A 26330-nucleotide genomic window follows, 5' to 3' on the forward strand; every position below is an offset into this window, starting at 1 on the left:
CCCCCCCCCCCCCCCCCCCCCCCCCCCCCCCCCCCCCCCGCTTCCCTCAAGAGGATAAAAATAGCCGCCTCCCAGGGCCTCTCTTCAGGAGCAGCAACTGCGCTCAGAAACCCCGCCTGCCCCTCGAGCAGCTGGCGCGGGTCGGGGCTTGGACCTGCCCGCAGGGGCGATGTGACCCGGCCGGGCTAGGACGTTTGGAACTCTCAGCCGAGAGAGGGGGCGCTTGGAGCATGTTTGAGCACGATGGTAGGTGCTCACATAAATGCACCCCGAGACCTGGAGGTCCGAGCACAGGTTGCTTAGGCTGCCTTTCGAAAAGCAGAGGCGTATTCCCGATTCTTAACCTCTTTGGGCGACAGGGTCTCGCTAGAACAAACGATGAAACGTACAGAGCACTTCTCTGTGTGTGCTCAAGCACACTCAGAGAAAAACAGACACACACTACTGCGCACCACAGGTTAACAACCCCAGATAGGGTTGATAACGGGGGCGCACAACGATCATGAAAAATAAAACTTCGTAAGGTCTAAGAATAAGGTTACTAAAGTTTGCTGAGCAGGATCTTTTTGGAGAATAAAAGCATATAATATTTATACATGGAAACTGACACAGAAATGTTGATGTTACCTCCGATGGTAGGATAAAAGGTGCTTTCCATTTTTCTCCATTTTCTAAGAAAAAGCAGGTTTCTCTTATGCAAACCTGAGCGACCGCATCAAGCATTTCCCTGGAGCTGGGACCCCACTCAGCCGCAGACGAGGCCGGGGCCTGCCTGCCTGCCTGTCTGGACTCTGTGTCGGGGCGGAAGGGGGAAGCGGGGGTGTTACAGGCAACAGGCAAGGAAACCTCAGGCTGGTGACAACGTAAGGTGGGGATAGGCTCCCTTTCAGAGGGTGCCCAGAATGCCCCGAGCCCGCGGCGGCACTTGAAAATCAAAGCGCTCCCAGCCCGGCCGCGGCCAGCACAGAGCGGACTGTGCGTGCGTACGCGCTCTCGGGGGGCGGCGGCGGCGCGCACGGGCGCGCCTCCGCGGCCAGCCCTCCACAGTGGATGATGCTGCCGAGGAGGCGGCGGCGGCGGCGCGCTCTGGCGGTCTGAAGCGGCGTCCGGCTGCCACGGGCCGGCGGCGCGATGAGCTGGGCGACCGCCCCCGGCTCGGGGCTGTGAGGGGCTCGGAGCCGGGGGTGGGTGGTGGCGGCGCGGCGGGAAGCCAAAGCTCCTCCGCGGCGGCGGCGGCGGCCATGCGCGGGACGGCGCGATCGGGGCCGCGGGGCCGGGGCCGCCTCCCCGGGACCCGCGGCCTGAGGGCCCCGCCGCCGCCGCTGCTGCTCCTGTTCGCGGTCCTGCCGCTGCTACCCGCGCCCGGCGCCGCCGCCGCCCCGGCCCCGCGGCCTCCTGCGCTGTCGCCGGCGGCCGCCGGGCCCAGCGTGAGCCTCTACCTGAGCGAGGACGAGGTGCGCCGGCTCATTGGTGAGTAGGGGCGCCTGCTCCGGAGTGGGCAGGTCGGGCCCGACCCCGGCTGCTTCCGGCTGCCTGCGGCCCAGTCCGCGGGCCGGGAACCGCGAGCAGGTCACGTCCCAGTACTCAGGGTCGTCCCCGGGCCTTGGCCTTTGCCTGCCTCGCTGGCCGGGAGGTGTGGTCCCTGCCCGGCCCCCGCCCCAGGTCAGCCTTCCGGCCTACCCCCTTCGCCCTCGCTGCCCCGCCGCGAAAGACCTGGGATCCACCCCGTTCCGTCCTCCTCACAGCCCCTTCAGCCTTTGGCCCTATTCCGCAGTCAAGCGCCCTAACTTTTCTTCCCTGCCGCACCAAGTTTCTTTGACCATTCCTGATGCGTGTCATTCTAGGGCCCTGGATTTTGGATACCTCGAGTCCACGTTTATTTAGACCAAACCTGCAAATTCTTGCCTGTGGTTTTGATGACCACAATACTGTGCTCTTACTTTCTTGTTCCCATACTTTTTTTTTTTTTTAATGAGGCGGGAGGGGGGGAAGGGAGAAAGGGCACTACACGTTAGTGGCAGTCTCCAAATCTTGTGACCGAAAAGCATAATTTTAAACGGTGAACGAATCTTCCGGTAGCAGACCTGCTAACTTCTCCAGTATCTTTTTGGTTCTTGTCTTGGATGTGTTGGACTGTGGACTGTTTGTTCAGGGCCTCTCTCCTTTGAATACCTTGTAGGGAAAGGAGAACTTAGCTTTGGGTCAGTTGGTTGTTCTGTTGTACGTAATTAGCTTTGTCGTTTGGGGAATTGATTTGAAAAATAATGGTGTTCTTGTGCTGAGACTGTGGATTCTGGAAATGAGCCTTAGAGGAAGGTCTGAGAGAAATGGCCCCGAATGGGAAGTCTTTGGTTGTTGCAGATACCTAGACATTTCTTTGTGTGTTAGACTTTCTTTTGTGTGTTGTGGCACAGAATAACATATCCCCCCTCTTCATTTAATCTCGAGTTTGTGGTGTGTCTGTGTGATGGGGGGGGGGGGGAATTTTTTTTTTTTATCATCCATTATCTGTCAGTTTTATTCTTTTTTTTTTTTAAGTTTATAAGACTTTCTTGAGGTCAACTCAAAGTTGAAATGGTATTGCTTGCAGCAGTCTGTTTACACGTTGTTACATACATGGGTTTGTAGTCTTTAATCAAAGAAGAATGCTGAGTTTCTGTAATGTCCTGCCCTTCTTAATCCTCTTTTTAGTCTAGTTGAATAAGCTAAATTTAGTTGAGATGAATTAAAACTGCAAATTAGGTTAGTACTTGGAACATAAAACTAAGATTTAGGAAAAATACTTATAAATCGACTCGTATCACATAATTATTTTTAAAAATTAATGCATTATGCATGGGTTTTAAAGGTTTTTGTTTTTGTTTTTGGTAAAAGCATGTACTGCATATGATTTGTGGCTTTGTTTATATGTAAGAATACGTGTTAGAAACCAGCCAGGTTGGGGATGAAGGACAGGGAACAACCAGAGGCTAACATTGATTGAGTGCCTGCCATTTACCTGCCCCTTTATGTTTTGTACACATCATTTCCTCTAATTTTTTTATGACCCAGTTAAGTAGACACCATTATTTCCATTTTAGAGTTGAGAAAAGTGAGGCTTTAAGTAACTTTCTCAAGGTCACACAATTTATAATCATTAAAAAAAATTAAACATAATGTTGACATAGGCCACAAAGTTTTATTAAGTGTAATGAAGATATTGTTTGTATAGAGGTTTTATTATGGCATGGTGGAAAAGAAATCATTGCTAATTAATACTTGAAATGATGTGTATGTATTTGTCACCCGACTGGTGAGCATCCAGGTTCTGCCCAGGAATGGGCTGTGGGGAAGAGGGGAGGGAAGATCGCCTCACTGACCAACCTCTGGGGCAAGAGGGACCTCCAGTAGTATTTTCTTTAATGCAAATAGAGTGGACCTGTTAACTGCGAGTCTGACTCTCCTTCTTGCCAGATCCATGTCCATCTCCCTCATCCATTCTACCTTTAAAGTATTCCTTGGCTGCCCCTGAGGGCAGAAGAACAAGTGGGTAGGGTTCAGATCTGTACGAGGCATATTGAGTTCTCAGACTGCAGTTTCTCACAGAAACTCTTACGGTGTTTAAGACTACTTGAAATAATAGTTTGTACCATATTTTTGTATCATGATGGGTTAAATGCCTCTGAACGCTGACTTGGGAAACTAACCATCATTTTGTAATATATCTAAGACAATGAGTTTGGAATTCCAAATAAAAAACTTGTAAGTGAAGTTGATAATGACAGCTTTATAAATTGAACTAATTGCCTTTGATATGAGAATAGGTTGTTGTTTTAATCCAATTAATATATGCACACAGTTAAAAAAATCAAATAGTGCTAAAAGGCTTAACATAAAACAACAGTGTTCTACCCTTAGCCTCTTTATCCTCCACGTCCTATTTTACAGTGGAAGCCACCATCTCATATCAGTTATAGTTCTGTTCATTTATTTTCCTGGTTTTTACTTTCATATTTTGAAATTAATGTAGAATAGGGACTTGACTTTCTAGTATCATAATTGATCACTTGCCCTGTTCTCTCTCTGTCCCTCAATATAGCTACATAACAATTTTTAGTAAAACCAACCATCAGAAATTACATTATTGTGTAAAAATTTATTGCTCACTTCTGAGTTAAATAGTGATGCCAGATTATGTGGGGGTTTTTCTCTGTTTTTTTTGTTTTCCCTGGAGCAAATAATTGCCTTCAAGTTTTTGATTAGTTTTTCGTGTATCTATGGCTACATTCCTCAAACACTCCAAGAAATATGTTCAGTGCCTTTTGATATTTTTTCCAGGTAGCACAAATCATCCCTCAGTTCCACTTGGTTTCCTCTTAGAGACTCCCTTGCTTAGGAGCCTTCCATTCTCTTGCTCCAGTCTGGACAGTAGTATTGTTTTTTTCTGTGATTTCTGTTCCCTTCTCTTCTGCCTTGGAGCCTGTTTCCTGGATCACTTGTTTTCTTTTTCTTGGTTTGCCTCATTTGCTAAAGGGTACCCTCAGTGGCTTCCATGGTAAGTAAATTATTTGAGGCCTTGCATGTCTGAAGGTGTCTACGCTAGATACTTTCTAGATGATTTATAGATGCTTTATAGATGATTAGGCTAAATTTAGAATAGTAGGCTGAAAATATTTTTTTCCATAATTTTGATGACATTTTCACAGTTTCTGGCTTTATAAAGGTTTTTTTTTTTTTTTAAGTTTATTATTTATTTTGAGGGAGCGAGAGCAAGAGCGAGCAGCAAAGGGGCAGAGAGAGAGGGAAAGAGAATCCCAAGCAGGCTGTCACTGTCAGTGTGGAGCCCGATGTGAGGCTTGAACTCACGACCTGAGCCGAAGTGGACCAGCTGAGCCACCCAGGTGCCCCTGGCTTTAACGGTTTCTGATGAAAAATCCAGAGCCATCTGATTCCTTTTATTTTTCTTTGTTTTCTTTTCTTTCCTTTTTTTTTTTTTTTTTTTAATTGAAGGTAAGCATCTTTTTCTCCAGCATTCTGAAATTTTGTAAGTTTTTGTGTGGGTCCTTCTTCTCACCTGTTGTCTATTTTATTTTATAGACATATTTTATGTCTATAGGCCCTTTGGCCTATAGACTCATATTTTTTCAGTTTTCGAGAATGTCTATTACTTTGATAATTTCCTACCCTTTATTTTTTGTTTTTTCTTTTTGAGACACGTGTTGGTTTGATTATTGAATATCCTGGAATTGATCTTCAGATACTCTTTTTTTTTTTTTTTTTTTTTAAATTTTTTTTTTCAACGTTTTTTATTTATTTTTGGGACAGAGAGAGACAGAGCATGAACGGGCGAGGGGCAGAGAGAGAGGGAGACACAGAATCATCGGAAACAGGCTCCAGGCTCCGAGCCATCAGCCCAGAGCCTGACGCGGGGCTCGAACTCACGGACCGCGAGATCGTGACCTGGCTGAAGTCGGACGCTTAACCGACTGCACCACCCAGGCGCCCCGAGATACTCTTAACTTATGTTGTCTGTTACTTATATCTTTGTATTTGGATGTGGAAAGTAGCAAGGGGATCTTCTCAATTTTATAGGCTTTTATTTAAAAAATTTTAATGGTGGTGTTTTTAAATTTCAGAAGGTTTTTGTTCTCTGGTTTCATTTCCATTTAATTTCATTTTCTGTTTCCATTTTATTCTTATTTTATGGATATTTTATCTTTGAGGTATGTGTCTATTTGATTTTCATTTTTTCTATATGTTTAATATGTTTTTAATATTTCTTCTGCTTCCTCCAGTGTGCTTATTCATTTCTTTTTATGTTTGTTGACATCACAAACATCTGGTGGTCCTTGGCTGTCTACAATTAAGAGTGAGATGCTGGAAAGTTGATCAGGAGAGAGAGTGTGTGTGCTGGTGGTCTCACGACTTCCCTTGGAGTACAGGTAGACTTTATGGGGCATCTACCTCACATAACAGTACCTTCACATCCTCCTTGGGACTAGTGTCTGCAGAGAAGGTATCTCCAGTAGCCTGCCTCTGGTGTGTTTGGCAATACACTGATTGTCCGGGTTTGGGTTATCTGGTTAAGTAGGGATGGAGGGTGCCACCATTTTCGGTATAGATTTGGACTTCTCTTTATTGTTCTTCTGCCTCTGTGGTTCAGTTTCTTCAGAAAAAACTTAAGGTCTCCTGCTGGATCTGGGAGCCCACCCCTTATAGAAGCTCCTCTTTGTCAAGCCTGAGCCTCAGGCTGGCCTTTGGTGCCTGAGGGGTCCTGAGGAGCAGTGACCACTTCTTCACCTGGCTCCCCTCCTGAAAAAGTTTGTTGAAATTTATGATGTGGTGTTGTCTTTTTCCCCTTTGTGTTTGTCTTTGTGGTTTAATGTCTTTGTGATTTCATTAGTTTCCTTTCAGGGAGTTGGGGAAGAAATGGGGATAAAGGTGAGTGGTCATTTCACAATATGTAAATGGCAGGATTGGGCTTTTTTTTTTTTAATGTTTTTTTCTAACGTTTATTCATTTTTGAGACAGGGGGAGACAGAGCATGAATGGGGGAGGGTCAGAGAGAGAGGGAGACACAGAATCTGAAACAGGCTCCAGGCTCTGAGCCGTCAGCACAGAGCCCGACGCGGGGCTTGAACTCACGGGCCGCGAGATCATGACCTGAGCCAAAGTCGGACGCTTAGCCGACTGAGCCACCCAGGTGCCCCAGGATTGGGCTTTGACTATTGAAGAGCTGTTGATGTATAACAGGTTTTTTTTTTTTTTTTCTTTCTTTCTTTTTCTTTTTTTTTTTTTTTGGAATAATATTTAGAAGACTAGTAGTTGACACTTTTTAGATTGCTGCTGACATGTAGCAATCTTTTCCCTCTGTCAGGCACAAAGGTAATTCCTGTTTTAAATATATATTGTTATTTCCATTTTATAGATGAGGAAACAGGCTTGGCGGAAGTATGTAACTAACCCACTTCCTTGATTGTAAGGCATATAGTCCTGATGGAAGTCTACGTGTACAGAGACTCCAAAAGCCTCAGGAGGTTTTACTCTCCATGTGGTGGCATCCCTGTTTCCTCAGGCCTAGTTTCATTGCTCTCATTTACTCTTAACAGGCTGCCATGTCCATTTCCCCATTTTTACTGTTGAGGACTTTGATTTGGGACCCTTTGGTAGAGGGTCAGGTCTTGACTTAGTCATGCCTGAATCCAGAATCCATCTTGCCTCCTTGTGAGCTCTGGAGGAGCAATGATTAACCAAAAATACCCAAGAAGTAGAATCTGAAAGCCCACTGCCTCATGTTTGTGGTCTTGACTATTATCTGCATCCTCCCATGTTCTCTAATTGATAATTCTAATAGTACTCAGTTCCCTGGAAATCCAGGACTTGTGAAACTGGCATGTGACTGGGGCAGTGCTAAGGGTTTGGGAATAAAATGCTGAGGGGTAAGCAGTATGGTATAAACTGGTTATGGCAGCAGTCATGGTAGTGATAGGGATTTGTAAGGGTCAGGGGTCTTCTAAGAATAGATTCTGCCTTTCACCAATTAGAAATTCAGTTTGGGTAACTTACTTTTCTTTTAAATAAATACCCTCTGAAAGAATTAAGCATTGTTCATATCTTATTTAAAATCAGTTTAATACAAGATGAGATCAGTGCTCTCCAAATCAGTCCAGTCAAAATTTTTGAAGCTCAACCAAGTACCATATATTGAGGGAGAAAATAGCGATTCAGAATTATTAAATTCCTTTTCTTGAAGAATTGGGAATTTTGTAGGGGAGACTGTTATATTGATAACTATAACACTGAGATAAGAGTTATACTGCTGATTGACATAAGTAAGAAGTGATTACTTTTATTGGAGGAGTGGGTACTTTTATTGTAGGAGTGATTACTTTTGACTTTAGAAGGGGAAGAGGAGAGAGGCTTAGAGATTTTAGGGAAAGTGTTCCAGGAACTGAGGCATTTGAAATTCATCTTCAGGATGGGTTTTATAGGCAGAAAAGAGGAGCAGTTCATGCCGGGTAGAGAAGATAGCTTGAAAAAGCTATAGATGTATAGAAGCAGATGGGTGTGAAATCGGGAAGTAGGAAAAATCTAATATGGCTAAAATGAGAAAAATTGGCAAAGCCAGGGAGAATATAAAGCTGGGAATTAGGTTAAAATTGGATTAGGAATTTGAATTTTATCTTGTAGGTAATGAGGAGCTGCTGAATTTAGGAAAGGAGCGTGCACAAATAGGACTGGGTTACAGAAAAGATGACTGGCTCCGGTGAAAAGGGGCTTCGATACAGATAAGCTGGATCTGGGAAATGGGACAGAGTCAGCCTTGTGGTGATAAGAGGGATCAACTAGGGCAGTTGAAGGAGTGGGATAGATTGGTGAGGAATTTGCAGGGAGTTTGGAAAACCACGTAGTGGGGAGAGACCTGAGGGCTAAAGAGAAGAGAGGAGTCACAGAGGACGCTAAGGTTTCAGATTTGGGCTGCTGAACTGAGGGACTCTTCTCTTTTGGGAGGTGGTTGATGGAAAGAAAAATGAGATGAGCCATGTGTTCCACTCCTCCCAGCACCTCTCTTTCCTCTTAAACCTTAGGCCAAGTGCTTGGTCGGGGAGGGCAGTGAGGGTGTCCTCCCTACCGATGGGTCTGGCATGACCTGAGGAGGTGTGGGTGATTGTTATTGGAGTTGAGTTAGCACCCTGAAGCAAACTCTTAGACCTGGGTGTTTTGGGTGTGGTTGGTGGCATCGATGCAGCATTAATTTGAGTCCATGTGTTCTTCATTGGGAGAGTTAGGCTGAGACATTGTGCAATTGTGGGTTTTGAGTTTTTCCCCCCCTTCTTCATGCTACACATGTGGGAGAACTCTATCCAATTATGGCTAAACCTGTCCCCTGTGAGTCACATCCTGAGTTGACTACTCAATTTTGGAGGTGCTGCCTAAAATACTGTTTGGATTTTAAGGGTCACTTTAGAAACAAATGAAACATGGGTATTTCTTTGAGCACCCTGAATTGAGAAATTCCATAGCATTACTTTTGTGGTTTTAATGCACTTATGCCAGTGTTGTGACAAAACTTGCCAGTTATACATACTAAAACAAAACAAAACAAAACAAAACAAAAACTTGGACATGAAATAGAGCCTTTGGCTACTCTGAAATTCTATTACACTTAAAAACGTATGCTTTTTTTGTGTTACCCTTGTTGATGCAAATCAAGTACAATATTTTCTGATCAAAATGTTATTAAACAACTTTGATTTATTGTGGGACCCCTTAAAATGTGATGTGCCAAAACAAATGTGTGTGTATATTGCTGAGTTACATAATATATACTTAGTGAATGATTCTTTGTATTGTGCCCAGCAAGTGATACTGCTGAGTGGTAGAATATTTCTTCTTCTTTTTTTTTAATTTTATTTTTTATTTTTAAAAATTTATATCCAAAATAGTTAGCATATAGTGAAACAATGATTTCAGGAGTAGGTTCCTTAATGCCCCTTACCCATTTAGCCCATCCCCCCCTCCCACAACCCCTCCAGTAACCCAGAGTTTGTTCTCCATATTTATGAGTCTCTTCTGTTTTGTCCCCTTCCCTGTTTTTATATTATTTTTGTTTCCCTTCCCTTATGTTCATCCCTTTTATCGCTTAAAGTCCTCATGAGTGAAGTCCTATGATTTTTGTCTTTCTCTGACTAATTTCACCTAACATAATACCCTCCAGTTCCATCCATGTAGTTGCAAATGGCAAGATTTCATTCTTTTTGATTGCCGAGTAATACTCCATTGTATATATATACCACATTTTCTTTATCCATTCATCCATCGATGGACATTTGGGCTCTTTCCATACTTTGGCTATTGTTGATAGTGCTGCTATAAACATGGGGGTGCATGTGTCCCTTCCAACAGCACACCTGTATCTCATGGATAAATGCCTAGTAGTGCAATTGCTGGGTCGTAGGGTAGTTCTATTTTTAGTTTTTTGAGGAACCTCCATACTGTTTTCCAGAGTGGCTGCATCAGCTTGCATTCCCAAGAATATTTCTTAAAAGTAGTTTCTAGGTCCCATGTTTGTTCATAAAATAAATGTTATGTCTTGTTTATAAATAAATATATTCTTATATAAATATGTGTGTTTTAGTATACCTCTTGCTATACCTCTTGTTCACATGTGAACCAAGTATACCTCTTAGTATACCTCTTGTTCACATGTGAACCAAGTACTTCACATGTGTTCTCCTTTAGTCAGTCATACAAAGTAGGTGGTGGCATTGACATTTTTTTTAAATAGATAAAGCTGAGGCTCTGGGAAATTACAGAATTTGCTGGAGGTCACAGAGATGTCTGGGGCTATGTGACTCCAGAGTGCATGCTTTCTTTCTGTGCTGCCTCTGAAGGCTAGCAGTTTACTTAGTGTTTATCTAACCAGAATCATCTGAGAAACTCTAACAAAATATGAATTCCTAGACCTATCCTGAGCAATTTGTTTAGGAGATCTGAGATGGGGCCCAACTCATGAACTTTTTGAATGCCATGTTTCATTCATTATATGATGTACAGTTTTCCCATGTTTGGACATCTCTGAAATTGGAACCATTTTATACTCAATGGTAAGTATTCAGTTAATTGACAGTTCTATTTCTTTCTTAGTGCCACAAAAAAATAATGGTACACTTTACATGAAATGAAATATGGTAGTGTAAAACGGTGACCACCTTTCCTTTTTTGGGGGGAGGAGGGATACCTGTCCCAACTTTCTTTCAGAGTTGTAAAATTTACTGGTGGTATTTATTATTTGCTTATGGTAATGGCTGTGTAGTAATCTCCTTGCAAGGAAAGCAAACGACAGTGAGATATTACCATTAAGTTTACAAGCAATAGTAATTCAGTTTTCACGTAGAAGTTGCTGGCAAAAGAAATATCAGGGATTCTCAGCCTTATTTTGTGAAAGTCTTCAGCCCTTTCCCTAGACAAAGGGATGGATACTCAACCATATTAAATTTTGCATACTGTGCTGACTTAGACCTTGGGGCTTTGTACTTTATAGATGAAAGCTTATCGATGCATTTGGGTCCCACAAAAGCTGGTTCTGGAAAGGGTCGTATTTCACCCTGGTATTCCTTGACCTCCTACATGATTTTTTTTTTTTTAATTTGCATGCGTTAAAGTTCACTTTATTGTAGTTATATGGGTTTTGACAAATGCATAGTATCATGTATCCACCAAAGTATTGTATAGAATAGTTTTATCACCCCCAAAATTCCAATTTATTTTAAATCAATTTGCTTTTAAAAATGTATTTATTATGGAAAAGTTTAGACATTCAGAAGTACACTAGTATAACAAACCTCTGTGTACCCATCATCCAGCTTCAACAGTTATCAACTCATGGCCAGTTTTTTTGGGTATATACCACTCCACTCCCCAGTCTACTCCTTTGCTCTTACTTCCCTGATTCCCCACTTGGATTATTTGAAGGAAACTCAAACATTATTTTTTTTTAAGTTTATTTTTTTATTTTGAGAGAGAGAGCAAGCAAGGGAGGAGTAGAGAGAGTGGGAGTGAGAGAGAATCCCAAGATATAAGGCTTGAACCCATGAACTGTGAGATCATGACCTGAGCTGAAACCAAGAGTCAGACACTTAACTGACCCAGGCACCCCTCAAACATAATTTTATTAAAAAAATTTTAATATGTATCTCTAAAAGATAGGGAATCTAAAAATTTATAATAACCATTATCACACTCAAGAAATTAACAATTCATAAATATCAAGCATCTAGGCTGTTCAGATCTTTCTGATTTATAGGTCAATGTTTATATTAAGACTCTTGCTTGCCGCCTCTTTCCTCTCTTATCCCCTCTCCCCCCATGTGTTTAGTTCTTAGTTCCTCTGGTGCTAAGCTCTTTCTCACCTTAGGGTCTGCCTTTTATGGTTGCTTTGCCTCACATACTTTCCCCAGATCTTCACAAGGCTGGAGCCTTCCAGATCTCAACTTAAAATGTCACTGCCTATGGGGCACCTGGGTGGCTCATTCAGTTAAGCACCTGACTCTTGATTTAGGCTCAGGTCATGATCCCAGGGTCGTGGGATCATTGGGGCTCCACGCTAAGCTTCAGATTCTCTCTCTCCCTCTGTGCCTGTACCCTGCTTGTGAGCTGTGTCTCAAAAGAAAAAAAAAGTCACTGCCTCAGCCTTGCTTTCCTACGTTTGACCCCAAGTACCACTCTGTTCTTATCATCCTGTTCTATTTTAAGCATCTAATACTCGTTTTTGTCTCCCTCTATAGAAAAGTTAATTCTGTTTGATTAAAGACCTTTTATATCATTCCACTCTATGTCCCCAGCACCTAAAACAATAGCTGGCATGTAGTAGATGTTCAGTAAAAGTTCAATGAATGAATAAACCAGATTTCTTTTTAGAGGAGATTTACCATCTTATGCCTTATGGTAGTCATCATTCTCTTTATCATTTCCCATTGCCTGCTGAGTTATTATCCAAAAAGGGAGTTGGACTGGACTTATGTTTATGGATGGGAGTTTAAATAAATTGGTTATTAATACTTTATTTTCTTTGAGGTTGCCTAATTTTCTCAAGTTTCTGTTCCTTGTACCCTACTCTCTGGGTTAAGTATATCCCATCTTGGCTTCCATAGCTCTACATTCTGTACAAACAAATCAGTATCACTGTACCCATCACATTCTGTCTTTCCCATATACTGCACTAAGGCCACCCCATGCCTTGACATGTGGCAGTCTCTCCGCAGACTGTTGGTCTGCACTACAGTTGAAGGATATGAAGTATTTGAGAGAGATTCTGGCAGAAGCCTTTTCCAGTTGTTAAAAACTGGGAAATACGATTTCTCATCTTTTCTTCTGAAATGCTTAAGCTTCTATTAATTCTGTCCAGTGTATTTTTTAATCACATGCATTGTAGTTTTTATTTCTAGAAATTTGATTTGGGTTTTTTTATGTCTTCCATATTTCTTAACTTTTGACCAATGAAGTACAGTTATAATAATTGTTTAAATGTTTTTTCTACTAATTCTAACATCTCTGCTGGTTCTGGGTTGGTTTCAGTTAGTTTATCTAACATCTATCTATTTAATTATTTATTTTGCTTTTGTTTTGTTTTGTTTTTGCATGCCAAGTAGTTTTTGATTGGATGGGAGGCATTGGGAATTTTACTCTGGTGGGTGCTGAATATTTTTGTATTCCTATAAATATTCTTGGGTTTTGTTCTGGACTCAGTTAAGTACTTGGAAACAGTTTGATCCTCCAGATCTTGCTTTTAGGACTTGTTAGATAGGACAGGAGCAGTGCTCAGTATAGGCTAATTATTCCCCACTACTGAGTTAAAGACTCTTTTGTGTACTTTCTCCAGTGACCTGTGTGAATCATGAGGCTTTCCAGTCTGGCTGGTGGGTGTAGGTGATATTCCAGTTACTATGTAAGTAAGACTGTACATTTTATCCTTTCTCTGTTCTCATGCAACTTCCTTATGCATCCTCTGATCAGTACTTAACTGAAGACTGGAGGGCAGCCCTCTGCAGATTTTGGAAGTTTTCCGTGTAACTTTCTCCTCTCTGTTATTTCATCCTGCATGCTCTAGCTGTCCTTGTCTTTCTGAACTCTAATATTTTGTATGGTTCTTGGCTATCTCAGACAAGAGAGTTAGTCTGGTCCTATTATTCTATCTTGTCTAGAAGTGGAAATAGCCAAGGATGATGATGATTATTTTTTAGTTTATTGGAGACAGAGCAGGGGAGAGGGAGAGAGAGAATCTCAAGCAGGCTCCACAGTCAGTGCAGAGTCTGACGCGGGGCTAGATCTCACGAACTGTGGAGATTGTGACCTGAGCCGAAATCAAGAATTGGTCGTTTAATCAACTGAGCCAACTAGGTGCCTCGCCAAGGATTAGTATTTTTTGCATCTTTTCTAACTTAAACTATTTGTCAAAGGAGAGAATTTAGTCCAACTTAAAGGAAAATATTTTAAGGTTTGTATATGTGTGCATGCACATGTACGCAAATTTGGGAATAAACAATATGGAGGTTCCTCAAAAAGTTAAAAACAGAACTACCCTACAGACCTAGCAATTGCACTACTAGGTATTTACCCAAAGGATGCAAAAATACAGATTTGAAGGGGTACATGAACCCTGATGTTTATAGCAGCATTATCAACAATAGCTAAACATTGGGAAGAGCCAAAGTGTCCATTGACTGATGAATGAATAAAGAAGATGTGGTGTATATATACAATGGAATGTTACTCATCCATCGAAAAGAATGAAACCTTGCTTTTTGCAACAACATGAATGGAACTAGAGTGTATTATGCTAAACAAAATAAGTCAGAGAAAGACAAATACCATATGATTTCACTCATGTGGAAATTAATAAACAAAACAGGTGAACATATGGGAAGGAAAAAAAAGAGAGGGAAGTAAACCATGAGATTCTTAACAATAGAGAACAAACTGAGGGTTGATGGAGGGCTGGGGTGGGGGATGGGCTAAATGGGTGATGGGCATTAAGGAGGCCACTTGTTATGATGAGCACTGAGTGTTATATGTAAGTGATGAATCACTAAATTCTACTCTAGAAACCAATATTACACTATATGTTAACTAACTAGAATTTAAATAAAAATTTGAAAACAAAAACCCAAGCACATGTGGGAATATAGTAGATAATGTGTGGGACAATTCTAAATTTGAAATCTTCATATTTAAGTTTAAATTCCATCTTAAGATACAGGTGTTTAATTCCTGTTTCTGAGTGTTGGTTTTCATATATAAGATGAGATACTTTTCAACTACAACAGGATGTCTGTTACCACAGTTACTATAATGTATATGAAAATGCTATGTAATCCTCAAAACTGTTTAGTTTAGTTGTTGGTGAGGGATTTGCATGTTTTGGAAGGAAAACCAAAATGATAGAATGTTTGGAAAAGAGGTCACTTAGATATCATCTGGTTGATTGATTGCCTTTAGTAGCAACACTTTCAACTCTCCAAACAGTTATTTATTCATTGTTTACTAGGCCTTATTTTAGGGGCTTAATATATTTTGGTGAGTAAAACATAAATATCCCTGCCTTCATGGGACTTTTAGCAGAGAGCTGAATGACTTGCCTAAGAAGAGAATTCACATAGTTTTGGAACTGGATTTCAAGTTAGCACTTTGCAATGCAAGTTGCTGGCAGGGAAAGGGATGTTTGTGAGTTCTCCATTGTGCTTTGAGCCCTCCATGGCTGACTGAGATCAGAGATCATACTCCTATTGGGAGTTGGCTATGAAAGAAGTTAAATGGTGACCAAATCAAACAGTAACTTACTCCATCTCTACTACAGAGATGTACCTGCAATCCATGTTTGAACTGGTCAGATTGTTTTCTTATTTAAATAGGGCAGGTACCAATGACAAGTTATTTTCCAGAGTATCTTTTGCCAGATACTGGAACATTCTAGCACAATGGCAGGGCATGCTTCATATGTTATGTTATAATGCTGGAGATTATGGGTTGTTTTTGTTACTTACTAATACTTGGATAGGATTTGTGAAGTACCTTTATTGTCTCTGCAGATGTGGCATAAGTCACATCTTTGGGAGAATTCTTTTATGGATTTTTTTTATTTTTTACTTTTTAGTTTTTAAAAGTTTACTTACTTTGAGAGAGAGAGAGAGAGCATGCGTGGGTGTGAGCAGAGAAGGAGCAGAGAAGGAGAGAGAGAATCCCAAGCAGACTCCTCTCTGCTTGACTTGGGGCTTGAATTCTCAAACCATGAGATCTTGACCTGAGCTAAGAGCAAGAGTCAGACACTTAACTGACTGAGCTACCAGGTGCCCCAAGTGGATTGTTTTTAAGTGAACTATTGATTTTGACCATATTATCCTGTTTTCTTCCTAAAGTGGCAAAGTGGGGAAAGGTGCTTTGTGATTACAGATGCCTGGCTTTTCCTCAGGGGGATCAGGAGATTCCCTTCCTTGAAGTTGACTCCCTAGCGACCTCTGAGGTGGGCCCGCTTGCCTTTCCTTGGAAGAGGCCAGTCTTGGGCAGGAGATGAGGCGGCCTGGCCAGGAAGGGGGTGGAGGGAGAGGGGCATATTTATATTGTCTTCTGTTGTCCATTAGGCATATCGTTTTTCTCTTAAAAGCTCAACTTTTATTCTTTTTATACTCTCTGTGCGTACATGTATATGCTCTCAGCTAAGTTCTGTGGAGACGCTTAAGGTTATAGGAGAAAGATTGGAGGAAAATGGTGAATTGGTAGAGGATTATATGAAAAATCTTACTTACTCTGTAAGATTATTGTTTGAACAGTTATAGGAATTGAAGATTTATGTGCTTTTTCTTTTTTAATCATGAGGAAAGAATGCCTCTTTCCTACAGTCTAATATTTGTAAATTCTTTGTCTTACAATGCAGTTAAACAGGTCTCAGCTAATTTTCTAGTTGTAATTTGACTACAGCTAGATTTATTAGATTCTGATGGACTTATTATTATTATTTTAATATTTTACTTTTAAACAATCTCTGTACCCATTGTGGGGCTCAAACTCACAACCCTGAAATTAAGAGTTGCACACACTACCAACTAAGCCAGCCAGGACCCCTGCTGGACAAATTATTTTATTGTATCTATTTCAGCTTATTAGTTTCCATAAACTTGGATATTTGAAATAAGATCTTCTTATTTATTTATTTATTTTCAGTGTGGATTAAAATACGGAGTATTTAGTGGTTTTATACATAATAAGTGATGTTGGCTTTTTTTTTCTCCTGGCTCATGTACTACACTGTACTAAGAAACTGGAAGATTATCTTGACTAAATAAATTTTTTACTTAAGTTTTGACTAGTATTTAGAAGCTCTGGATGATATCATAGAATATAATAGAGGTTTGGCTGACATTTGGAAATCATAGATGATATCATAGAATAGTAGAAATTTGTGGCTGGGGAAGGACATTAACATCATCTGGTTTAACTCTCTTGTTTTATTAGTTGAGAAAATTGATGCCTTGAGAAAATGGTTAAAAAATTGATTGCCAAAGTTCACTCAGTTACTTATTAGCAAAAACTCTGCTTTAGTTCTGTTTCCACAACATCACTTTTGTTTTTCTGCCTTAATTGATTCCTGACACTTTCTTTAAAATACCATTTCCCTTTAGATTCATCTTTGATGTAGTTGATTTTTCCAACAGGCTGCCATTCATGCATCTAACATTTGAATAGCTACAAATATTCTAAGACCCTAGCCCTGCTGTGAGGTGTACATTGTAGTGGGGAAGACAGACATGTGAACAGCTTCCTGGAATGTGTTTTAAGTGCTATAAAGGTGGCTCTTTTTATAACGGGAGATGGTTTGCTCATTGGCACTGTTCAACCATTGTTGTGGCCTTGGGAAACCAATAGTTAACTTTTAAAGTCATCTGGAAAAATTTTTGAACTATTGAATTATTTGAACTTGAGCTAAACAGGCCAAAACATGTAGGACACGGACCTTGAATTAAAGTTTGAACTTAAGATTGTATAGCGAAAAATGAAATTTTCTTGATGGGAGTTGAGAGTTTTGGGGAACAACTTTGGTTTTTCAGCTTTGAATTTGGGTTGTTTAAAAATAAAATTATGAGCAAATGTCATATTTTCTAATAAGAACAACATTCCTACTTTGCTGGAATTGGCAGTAAAGAATTTAAGTCTGGTTTTTGTAGTTGAACAACTGAAATGTTTTTCATCCTTTGTTAGAATAGGAAAATTATACTCATTTGAATAACAAAATGCTGCCTTTTTTCACTCTGTGGCTGTCCACTCTTGGTCCTGTCCACCTTCCAGCAGAACCCCTCCACCCACTCTGCTTTGCCTGCTCTGTGCTCTTTTTTGCTGACCTTTTCACATTATCTTGCAGGATTCCAGTTCCAGTTCGGTCTTGAGGTCTCTTGACTGTTTGACTGTTTTCATAATCTCTTTATCTCTTTAGCTTAATTGAGACTTGATTTCTCTTGTAAGTGATAATTTCCTCATAATTCTTTCTAGTCACTGAAAGCCAATTTTATTACAGTCCCTTCCCATTTACAGGGCAGAGGCCAGCTTTTTCTTTCTTTTTTTTTTTTTAATGTTTAATGTTTATGTTATTTTTGAGAGCGGGGGAGGGGGAGCACAGAGAGAGGGAGACACAGAATCTGAAGCAGGCTCCAGGCTCTGAGCTGTCCACACAGAGCCTGATGCACCGTGAGATCATGACCTGAGCAAAGGTCTGCGCTTAACCAGCTGAGCCACCCAGGCACTCCTCTTTCTTAAAAATAATTTGTTGAGGTGAAATTCATGTAATATAAAACTATTTAAAGTGAGCAATTCAGCGACATTTAGTTGTGTATGATGTGCAGCCACCACTTCTTATTCCAAAAACATTTCTGTTACTCCAAAGTAAAACTCCTTACCCATTAAACACTCTTCTCCCCCTCCCTGCAGTCTCTGGCAGCCACTAATTTGCATTCCATCCCTATGGATTTATTTATTCTGGATATTTCATATAAATGGAATCATATAATATGAGACTTTTGTGTCTGGCTTCTTTTATTTAGCATAATGTTTTGGAGGTTCATCCACATTATAGCATGTATCAGTACTTCATTCCTTTCTATGGCTGAATAATATTCTATTCTATGTATATATCAGTTTTTTTAATCCATTTATCTGTTGATGGACATCTGGGCTGTTTTCACGTTTTTACTACTGTGAATAATGATGCTGTGAACACGGATAAATGTGCTTGACTGAGTGTCTTCAATTTTGGATGTATACCTAGAAATGGTATTGTGGGTAATTTTGTAGTTAACTTTTTTTTTTTTAAGTAAGCTCTGTGCCTAATGTGGGGCTTGAACCCACAACTCTGAGGTCAAGAGTTGCATACTTTACTGACTGAACCAACCATGAGCTCCAATATTTAACTTTTTGAGGAACCACCAAACTGTTTTTCACAGTGGCCGAACCATTTTGCATTTTGCACCAGTAATGTATAAAAATTCCATTTCTCCACATCTTTGCTAACATTTCCAATTTCTGGTTTTTTTTTTTTTTTGCTTAGAGCTATCCTAGTGAGTGTGAAGTGATACCTCATAGTGGTTTTGATTTGTATCTCATGACTAATGATATTGAGTATCTTTTTATGTTTCTTGGCCATTTGTGTATCTTCTTTGAAGAAATGTCTACTCAACACCCATTTTTTAACTGATTTGTCTTTTCATTGTTGAGTTGTAAGAGTCCTTAATATATTATGGATACAAGACCTTTATCAGACACGTAATTTGCAATATTTTCCTCCATTCTGTAGGTTATCTTCAGCTTCTTGATAATGTCTTTTGATGCACAGAAGTTTTAAATTTTTATGAAGTCTGGTTTATCTACTTCCATTGCTCATGCTTTTAGTTACATATCTAAGAATCCATTGATAAATCCAGGGTCATAATGATTTATTCTTGTTTTTTTTTTAAGAGTTTTATAGTTTTGGGTCTTATATTTAGGTTGCTGATCTATTTTGAATTGTTTTTATATGGTATGAGCTAGGGGTCTAATTTCAATCTTTTGTTTGTGGTTATCTAGTTGTCCTAGCATAATTTGTTGAAGAGGCTGTTCTTTCCTCATTAAATGGTTTTGGCATCCTTGTCAGAAATCAGTTGGCTAGAAATATATAGGTTTGTTTCTGGATTCTCAGTTCTAGTCCATGGGTTTACATGTCTGTTGTTATATTGGTACCACACTGTTTTGGTTCCTGTGGTGAGTTTTGTGGTGAGTTTTGAAATTAGGAATTGTGAATTCTTCAACTGTGTTATTTTTCAAGGTTGTTTTGGCTATTGGGGACTCTTTGCAATTCCATACTAATTTGAGAATCTGCTTTTCCATTTATCTAAAAAAAAAAAAAAAGTAGTTAGAATTTTGATAGAGTTTGTACTGGTAGATCCCTCTGGGTAGTAATGCCACCTTAACAATAGTAAGTCTTCCAATCCATGAAGATAGGATAACTTAACGCTTATATAAGTCTAATTTACTTTCTTTCAGCAATGTTTTATAGTTTTCACTGTTAAGTCTTCAATTTCCTTGTTTAAATTTATTGTAAGGTACTTTATTCTTTTGGATGCTATCATAAATGGAATTGTTTTCTTAATTTCCTTTTTGGATTGTTATTAAGGGACCAGTTTTTATCATGCATGACATCCTTCCTTTCCTATTTTGATTGTTTTTCCCCAAGACAGTGACTTAGCATCTTCTTCTCTTTTGACATCTGTGATACTTACTTACATTATCTTTGACTTATTGGGGTTGTTGTAATCACCTGACCTTTATAAGATGATCCTCCACAACTTCATACCCTGACTTGCTTTTATTATTTCCCTCCCTTTATCCCTCCTTTGACCATGCTGGTGTTCGAGTTCCCAGGTCTCTTTTCCAAATAAGGCACTTATTGAAATGGCCACTTAGACTTGGTCTTCTTCTTAGCCCTTGGAACTTCCTTTTTCTCACCAGGGCACCCCAATCTTCTTTCTCAGTCACTGTCCTCTACCAAAACCAGTCTCTGTTTCCTGGTCTCCTAAAGAGTTACCTATTTCCTGGCTTGCTGCAGAGTGGCTCAGTAAAGCATTACTGAATAGATTGTCTCCCTTATTGCCTGTCTAACCATTCCTCATTGCCCACTTCACCTCTTTGGAGCTTACCTGATTTGGAGTGGTAACACTCCTTCCATCTACTACCCTTGCTTTGAGGCTGCATTTAATTGCTATTGTCATATTTGAAACACTAATAATTAGTAGCAATTAGAAAAGAATAAATTATTTAGATCCCATCTTCATTTGTCTTTTACTTTTTCTTTAAATCTTTGTTTTGTGAGCATATGTTGGGGAAGGGAAGAGAAAGATTATATTCAAAACTAAAGTATGATATTTCCACAGATTTCATCTTTTTCAAAATATCAGCTTGTTGAAAATTCTTTTTATTTTATTTTCTGATTATCAAGGTAAAAACATGCTTATTTTAGGTTATTTGGAAAGTGTATAAGACCATAAAGAAGAAAAAATACATTATTTAATCATGCATTTATAATTTTTGGCAAATATCTTTCCAATATTTTTTCCATGTTCTCACTTTTTTTTTTAAATGTAGTTGCACTCTTATGAATAGGTAACTTTTGAGGTAGATCATACTTCAAAATCTGTAGTGTTAAGTTTTCCCTCCCTCCCCACCTCCTTCCCACTGCCCTGTGGTGAAATTGTGGCCTGTACATTTTCTACTTTAAGAAACTGATTATGCTTTTCTAATGGCTGATCACTTTTTGATAAATCTCTTATAGATGCTTTCAAAGAGTTAACTTTCTTATAGAATGCTATCTTGATGTGTGATTATCTACCATATTAATTATGGCTATGTATATATATAAATTATATCCTCTACATGCTAGCATTAATCATAGACTGATAGTTTTGTATCATGATTATATAACTTACATTGGGTTCTCTCCATATTTCTAATATTTGGGGAAAATTGTATTTCCATGGGGTTCTCTTTGTATTTCTAATATTTGGGGGTTTTTGGACTTTTTACATTTTGATTTAGAGCTGTCAAGATTGAAGATTATTATACTTCCATCATGAAGTATACTTTTTTTCAGTATAAAATGGTTTCTTCTGTTAAAAATAAAAGTGTTATTGATGTCGCAGAATGTTTTGAAGTAACTTTTTGGGGGAAGAATGCATAATTGGTATATTTTCTGAGACCTGAGAATCTATTGTTTTTACATATGATGAGTTTGGGAATACAATTCCTGGCCTGCTTGCTATTCCCCTGAAAAATACCACTTTATTGCATTCCCTGTCATCTTCAGGGTTTCCTGTGTTATTGTCATTCAGATGGTGAGCATGGATAATCCAAGAATTTTCTTCTCATTTAGCCCTAGTGTCAGTGTGGCATGTGGCATGTGGAAATTCTTTGATGTTGTCTTTTCAGTTCTTAGTGTTTTGCCAGATTTTACCTTTTTTGGTATACCTGGGTATTTTAAGGGAAGGTTAGAGGAAGGTGTTTTAGTCACTAATAAGTTATCATTACTGGTGTTAATATTGGTATATCAAAGATACTATCTTTACCAATGTGATTTTTACTGAATTTCATTACTTGAGGGCATTCTTTCTAGCTCTTACAGGCCTTCGTGGATTACTTTAGTCAGTAACTGGATTTTTATTTAGTGAATTGCTGAAGCTTTTATGCATATTTCTTTAAACATGTTTTTGAAAATGAATTTTTTCCAGTTAATTTTTGTAGGAAATTTAAGAGAAGAAAAAGAATAAAAGCATGCAATAAAAAATAATCCGTAATCCACCATTTATAAACAGCCACTATTAATATTTAATATTTCCCTTCTTTTCTGAGAAATGGAGCACACATCATGCATATACATACACATTTAACTTTAGTCCACTGGACATTTATTGAACACCTGTTATATTCATGATGTATTCTAGGTGTCAGACATTGTTAAAATTTACTGTATATGGTTTGTATCTTGTCTGCTTTTATGTTATAGTCTAAGCAAAACCCAATTTATTAAATTTATTTGTAATAGTTCTTCCTATTCATGATTTCATAGTCTTTTTAAGTTCATTTTGATCATTAAAACCTGTCCTCAAAGGTGAACCTCAATCTATCACATAGATGAACAGGGAGAGATTTGATTGAAGGGGTATAATGGCTTGGGATACCACCTCTGTCCTCTAAAGAAAGAGAAACTCTTGAAACCTATTGTTCTCTGTTATGGATGTACAGTATTATAGTTTATTGATTACTGCTTTGTTGCTGGTCATTTATCTTGTTTCTTGTCTTCAATTTTAAATAATTTTGATTAAAATCCTTATACACATAAATTTGTATTTATATTTGGTTTCCTTAGGGTGGATTTTTAGAAGTGGAATGAAGGGAGTCAAAGAGTATAAATATTTGTAAAACTTTGATATATATTCACAAGTTGTTTGCTTGCTATACTCTAACATTCAGTATTATATTTAAAGAATATAAACGTTTCTGTTACAACATCAAATGCATTCCTAAAAAAAAACATTCCAAGATTGCCTGTTCCCTAAAAATAATAGGACTTATGGGAAAAATAAGGTTAAGGGCAAACCACTCAAGACCTCTGCAATTTTCAAACCAAGTACTAACAAAAGCATAATTGGTACCTTATGAGATAACTTGGACAGCCCAGTCAAACCACTTAGCACAGCTGAGGCTGCCTCAGAGGATAGTTAAAGATATTAAAATGTAATAAGATGGAAATCGCTGGCCTGCATGATCTTGAGATAGCACAGACGTAAGTAGATTTCTAACCCAGTGGAGCTGCCATAGAGGAGGGCATATGAGGAAGTACAGCTTGCTGTGTTCCAGGAACCGTGTGTAGGCTGGCGGTGCTCCTCTGAGCAGGAAGCCCTGGTTGCAGGTGCTCATTTTTAGTTTTCTTAAAATAGGGCAGAGAGGGGGGTGCCTGGGTGGCTCAGTCAGTTAAGATTGGACTCTTTATTTCAGCTCAGGTCATGATCTCATGGTTCCAGCCCCATGTTGGGCTCCATGCTGACTGACAGTGTGGAGCCTGCTTGGGATTTTCTCTCCCTCCCTGCCCCTCCCTCACTCATTCTTTCTGTCCTTCTCTCTTTCTCTTTCTCCCTCTCCCTCCCTCCTTCTCTCTCTCTCTCTCGCTCTTTCTGTATCTATCTCAAGAATAAATAAATTAATTAAAAAAAAATAGGGCAGAGAGGGTTCCTGCCTGACAGTAGCTGAGCCTGAGTGAGGGTCTTTTCCTTTCCCGCAGAAAGTTACAATTCTTTACCTCCTATTTCAGTTCCCCTTGGCTGGGAAAATTCAAATGTAAGTCATAATTTCTGTGTTATACTGGCATTGTTATTTTATTTACTAACCACTTATAAATTATTTGGTGTTATGGGAAACTGTCTTGTGACAAAACAGACTGTTATTGCTTATTTGATAGGTGAAAATTTGAATCTCATTTTTTAAAAAGTGTATTTATTTTGAGAGAGAGAAAGCATGAGTGGAGGAGGGGCAGAGAGGGAGAAAGAGAAAATCCCAGACAGGTTCCTCACTGTTAGTGTAGAACCCCATGCAGGACTCGAACTCACGAACCATGACATCATGACCTGAGCCAAAGTCAGATGCTTAACCAACTGAGCCACCTAGGTGCCCCAATTTGAATCTCATTTTAATGGTTTCTTCAGAAAATTTGAAACCCTTTCAAACTAGGTATAATTACCTTAGTTCATAAAGAATGTCTATTTCAAAACAAATATTTTCAAAATCTGTAGTCAGAAAACATCAACTCTGTTTAATAATTGTATTAGAATTTAAACACCTTGATCTAGAGTAGTAAATTTCAAATTTCCAATTTATTTTGGTGGCCATTAAGTGTTTATAGATATGGATCACAGGGATCCAAACTATCAGCAGCTTATAAATATTAATTTATTTGTTGAGAATAGAAGTCATGGTTTTGTAGTGACTCTCATTTTGGGGAATGGCTTCATCCAAGAATATGCAGCATTAAGTTATAGCACCAGAGAAGGCAGAGAGTAGGGGAATCAAGTCAGCTCAAGATTGGCTGTTTTGGGGTTGGGTAAGCATGTCCAAATTAGGCTGGTGGGAGAAAGTTGAGCGTACTAGTAAAGTAACTGAAGTAATTGGGGTCAAAGCCAGCAAGAAGAAAATGAGGAAATGATTGGTATAATAAAATGGAAGAAACAAGGATTTTGGACACTAGAGATCGAATGAGCCCCGAAAACAGCTATTGTAACAATAATGGGGACAGAGCTGGAGAGCTACTAGCTATTGAGATACTACAGTTCAAGATTTTGGAGGTAGAGCAATTTATATATTGCTGCTGCCTATAGAAATGGGTTGCTTTGGTATATGTGAAGGTTATTGTTGGAGTTGAGGAACAAAAGGAACATTGAAGGACAGATTGAGAGAACAGTGGTCTCAAGGACATTGGGAACCTGCCCTAACAATTACAGAATAAGGATGTATAGAAATTATATAAATTGGTTTCAGAGTCCTCAATGAATGAGGTAATTATGATACTGGGAAAATTATGATGTGATGGTATATATCTAAAAGGAAACAGGACTTTTGATAAGGATACTTCAAGTAATCATCTGAAGTGGTTATAGAGATTCAGGGCAGTGCCCACTGAGGGTGGGAGAATGGTTCCTTCAAGGTCTACAGGGCCAGCTATGTATGCTTCAAGGGGAGTGGGTTGGTGGAAGTCACAGTGGTATTAGGGTATAGAGAAGAGTCCTTGAAGAGAGGCGGTCATGGATGGATGAACAGGGTAATAAGCATGCTAGCATAAATTGAGGTCCAAATGGGTTTTAGAACCTTGATAAAGTTAGCAGAGGCCAATCTTGGCTCAACCTTTGTTGGAATGTTGTGGAGAAATTGCTCTTGTGTTTTCAAAGAGGGCGTTTTCTAGTTAGGAACCTTGGTTTCTGTCTAGAGTTTGAATTGGTAGAACTGGAGAGACCTTGAGCAATTTGGAGAGAGGACAGATGCCACTAGGATATTAGAAAGGGAATTGGCTATATCCCTCAGTCTCATCTTATGAGAGGTAAGAACTCAGAATTTTTAATAGGACTAAAACCACAAATTATTAAAGACTGCATGCATGGCTCGGATGTATTTGCTTTTTTATTCTTTCTTGTCTTCTTTTATAGCCCTTTTTCATCTGGTTTTATAGGGAGTTGAATTTATGGAACCCCTAGATGTTTTTGATACTTTGAACTATACCTAGAAAACGTAAGCATTTATACATTATTGTTATTATTACCAGTAATAGCATTATAGCTGTTATTTATTAGGAACAGAGTTCTTTATGTCCCTATGAAGGATTTCTTTTTAAATTTTTAATGTTTATTTATCTTACTAAATTTAATTTATTTTTTTAATTTACATCCAAGTCAGTTAGCATATAGTGTAACAATGATTTCAGGAATAGATTCCTTAATGCTCATTTAGCCCATACCCCCACCCACAACCCCTCCAATAACCCTGTTTGTTCTTTATATTTAAGAGTCTCTTATGTTTTGTCCCCCTCCCTGTTTTTATATTATTTTTGCTTCCCTTCCTTTATGTTTATCTGTTTTGTATCTTAAAGTCCTCAAATGAGTGAAGTCATATGATATTTGTCTTTCTCTGACTAATTTCACTTAGCATAATACCCTCTAGTTCCAACCACGTAGTTGCAAGTTGCAAGATTTCATTCTTTTTGATTGCTAATATTCCATCACACACACACACATATATAT

The 26330-nt window shown here is 39.2% G+C and overlaps 1 protein-coding gene across 1 annotated transcript in view; it reads left to right on the forward strand.

The window, feature by feature from the left end:
* The first annotated feature begins 1044 nt into the window (after window positions 1-1044).
* The window catches only part of RYK (receptor like tyrosine kinase), a 103150-nt gene continuing 77864 nt past the window's right edge, over window positions 1045-26330 (forward strand). The window contains exon 1 of the mRNA XM_049629799.1: window positions 1045-1470. Within this exon, the coding sequence (XP_049485756.1) occupies window positions 1242-1470 (229 nt within the window). The 5' untranslated portion in view covers window positions 1045-1241. The remainder of the gene's footprint in view (window positions 1471-26330) is intronic.

This window comes from Panthera uncia, chromosome C2, assembly GCF_023721935.1.
Source record: "Panthera uncia isolate 11264 chromosome C2, Puncia_PCG_1.0, whole genome shotgun sequence".
Classification (NCBI taxonomy): domain Eukaryota; kingdom Metazoa; phylum Chordata; class Mammalia; order Carnivora; family Felidae; genus Panthera; species Panthera uncia.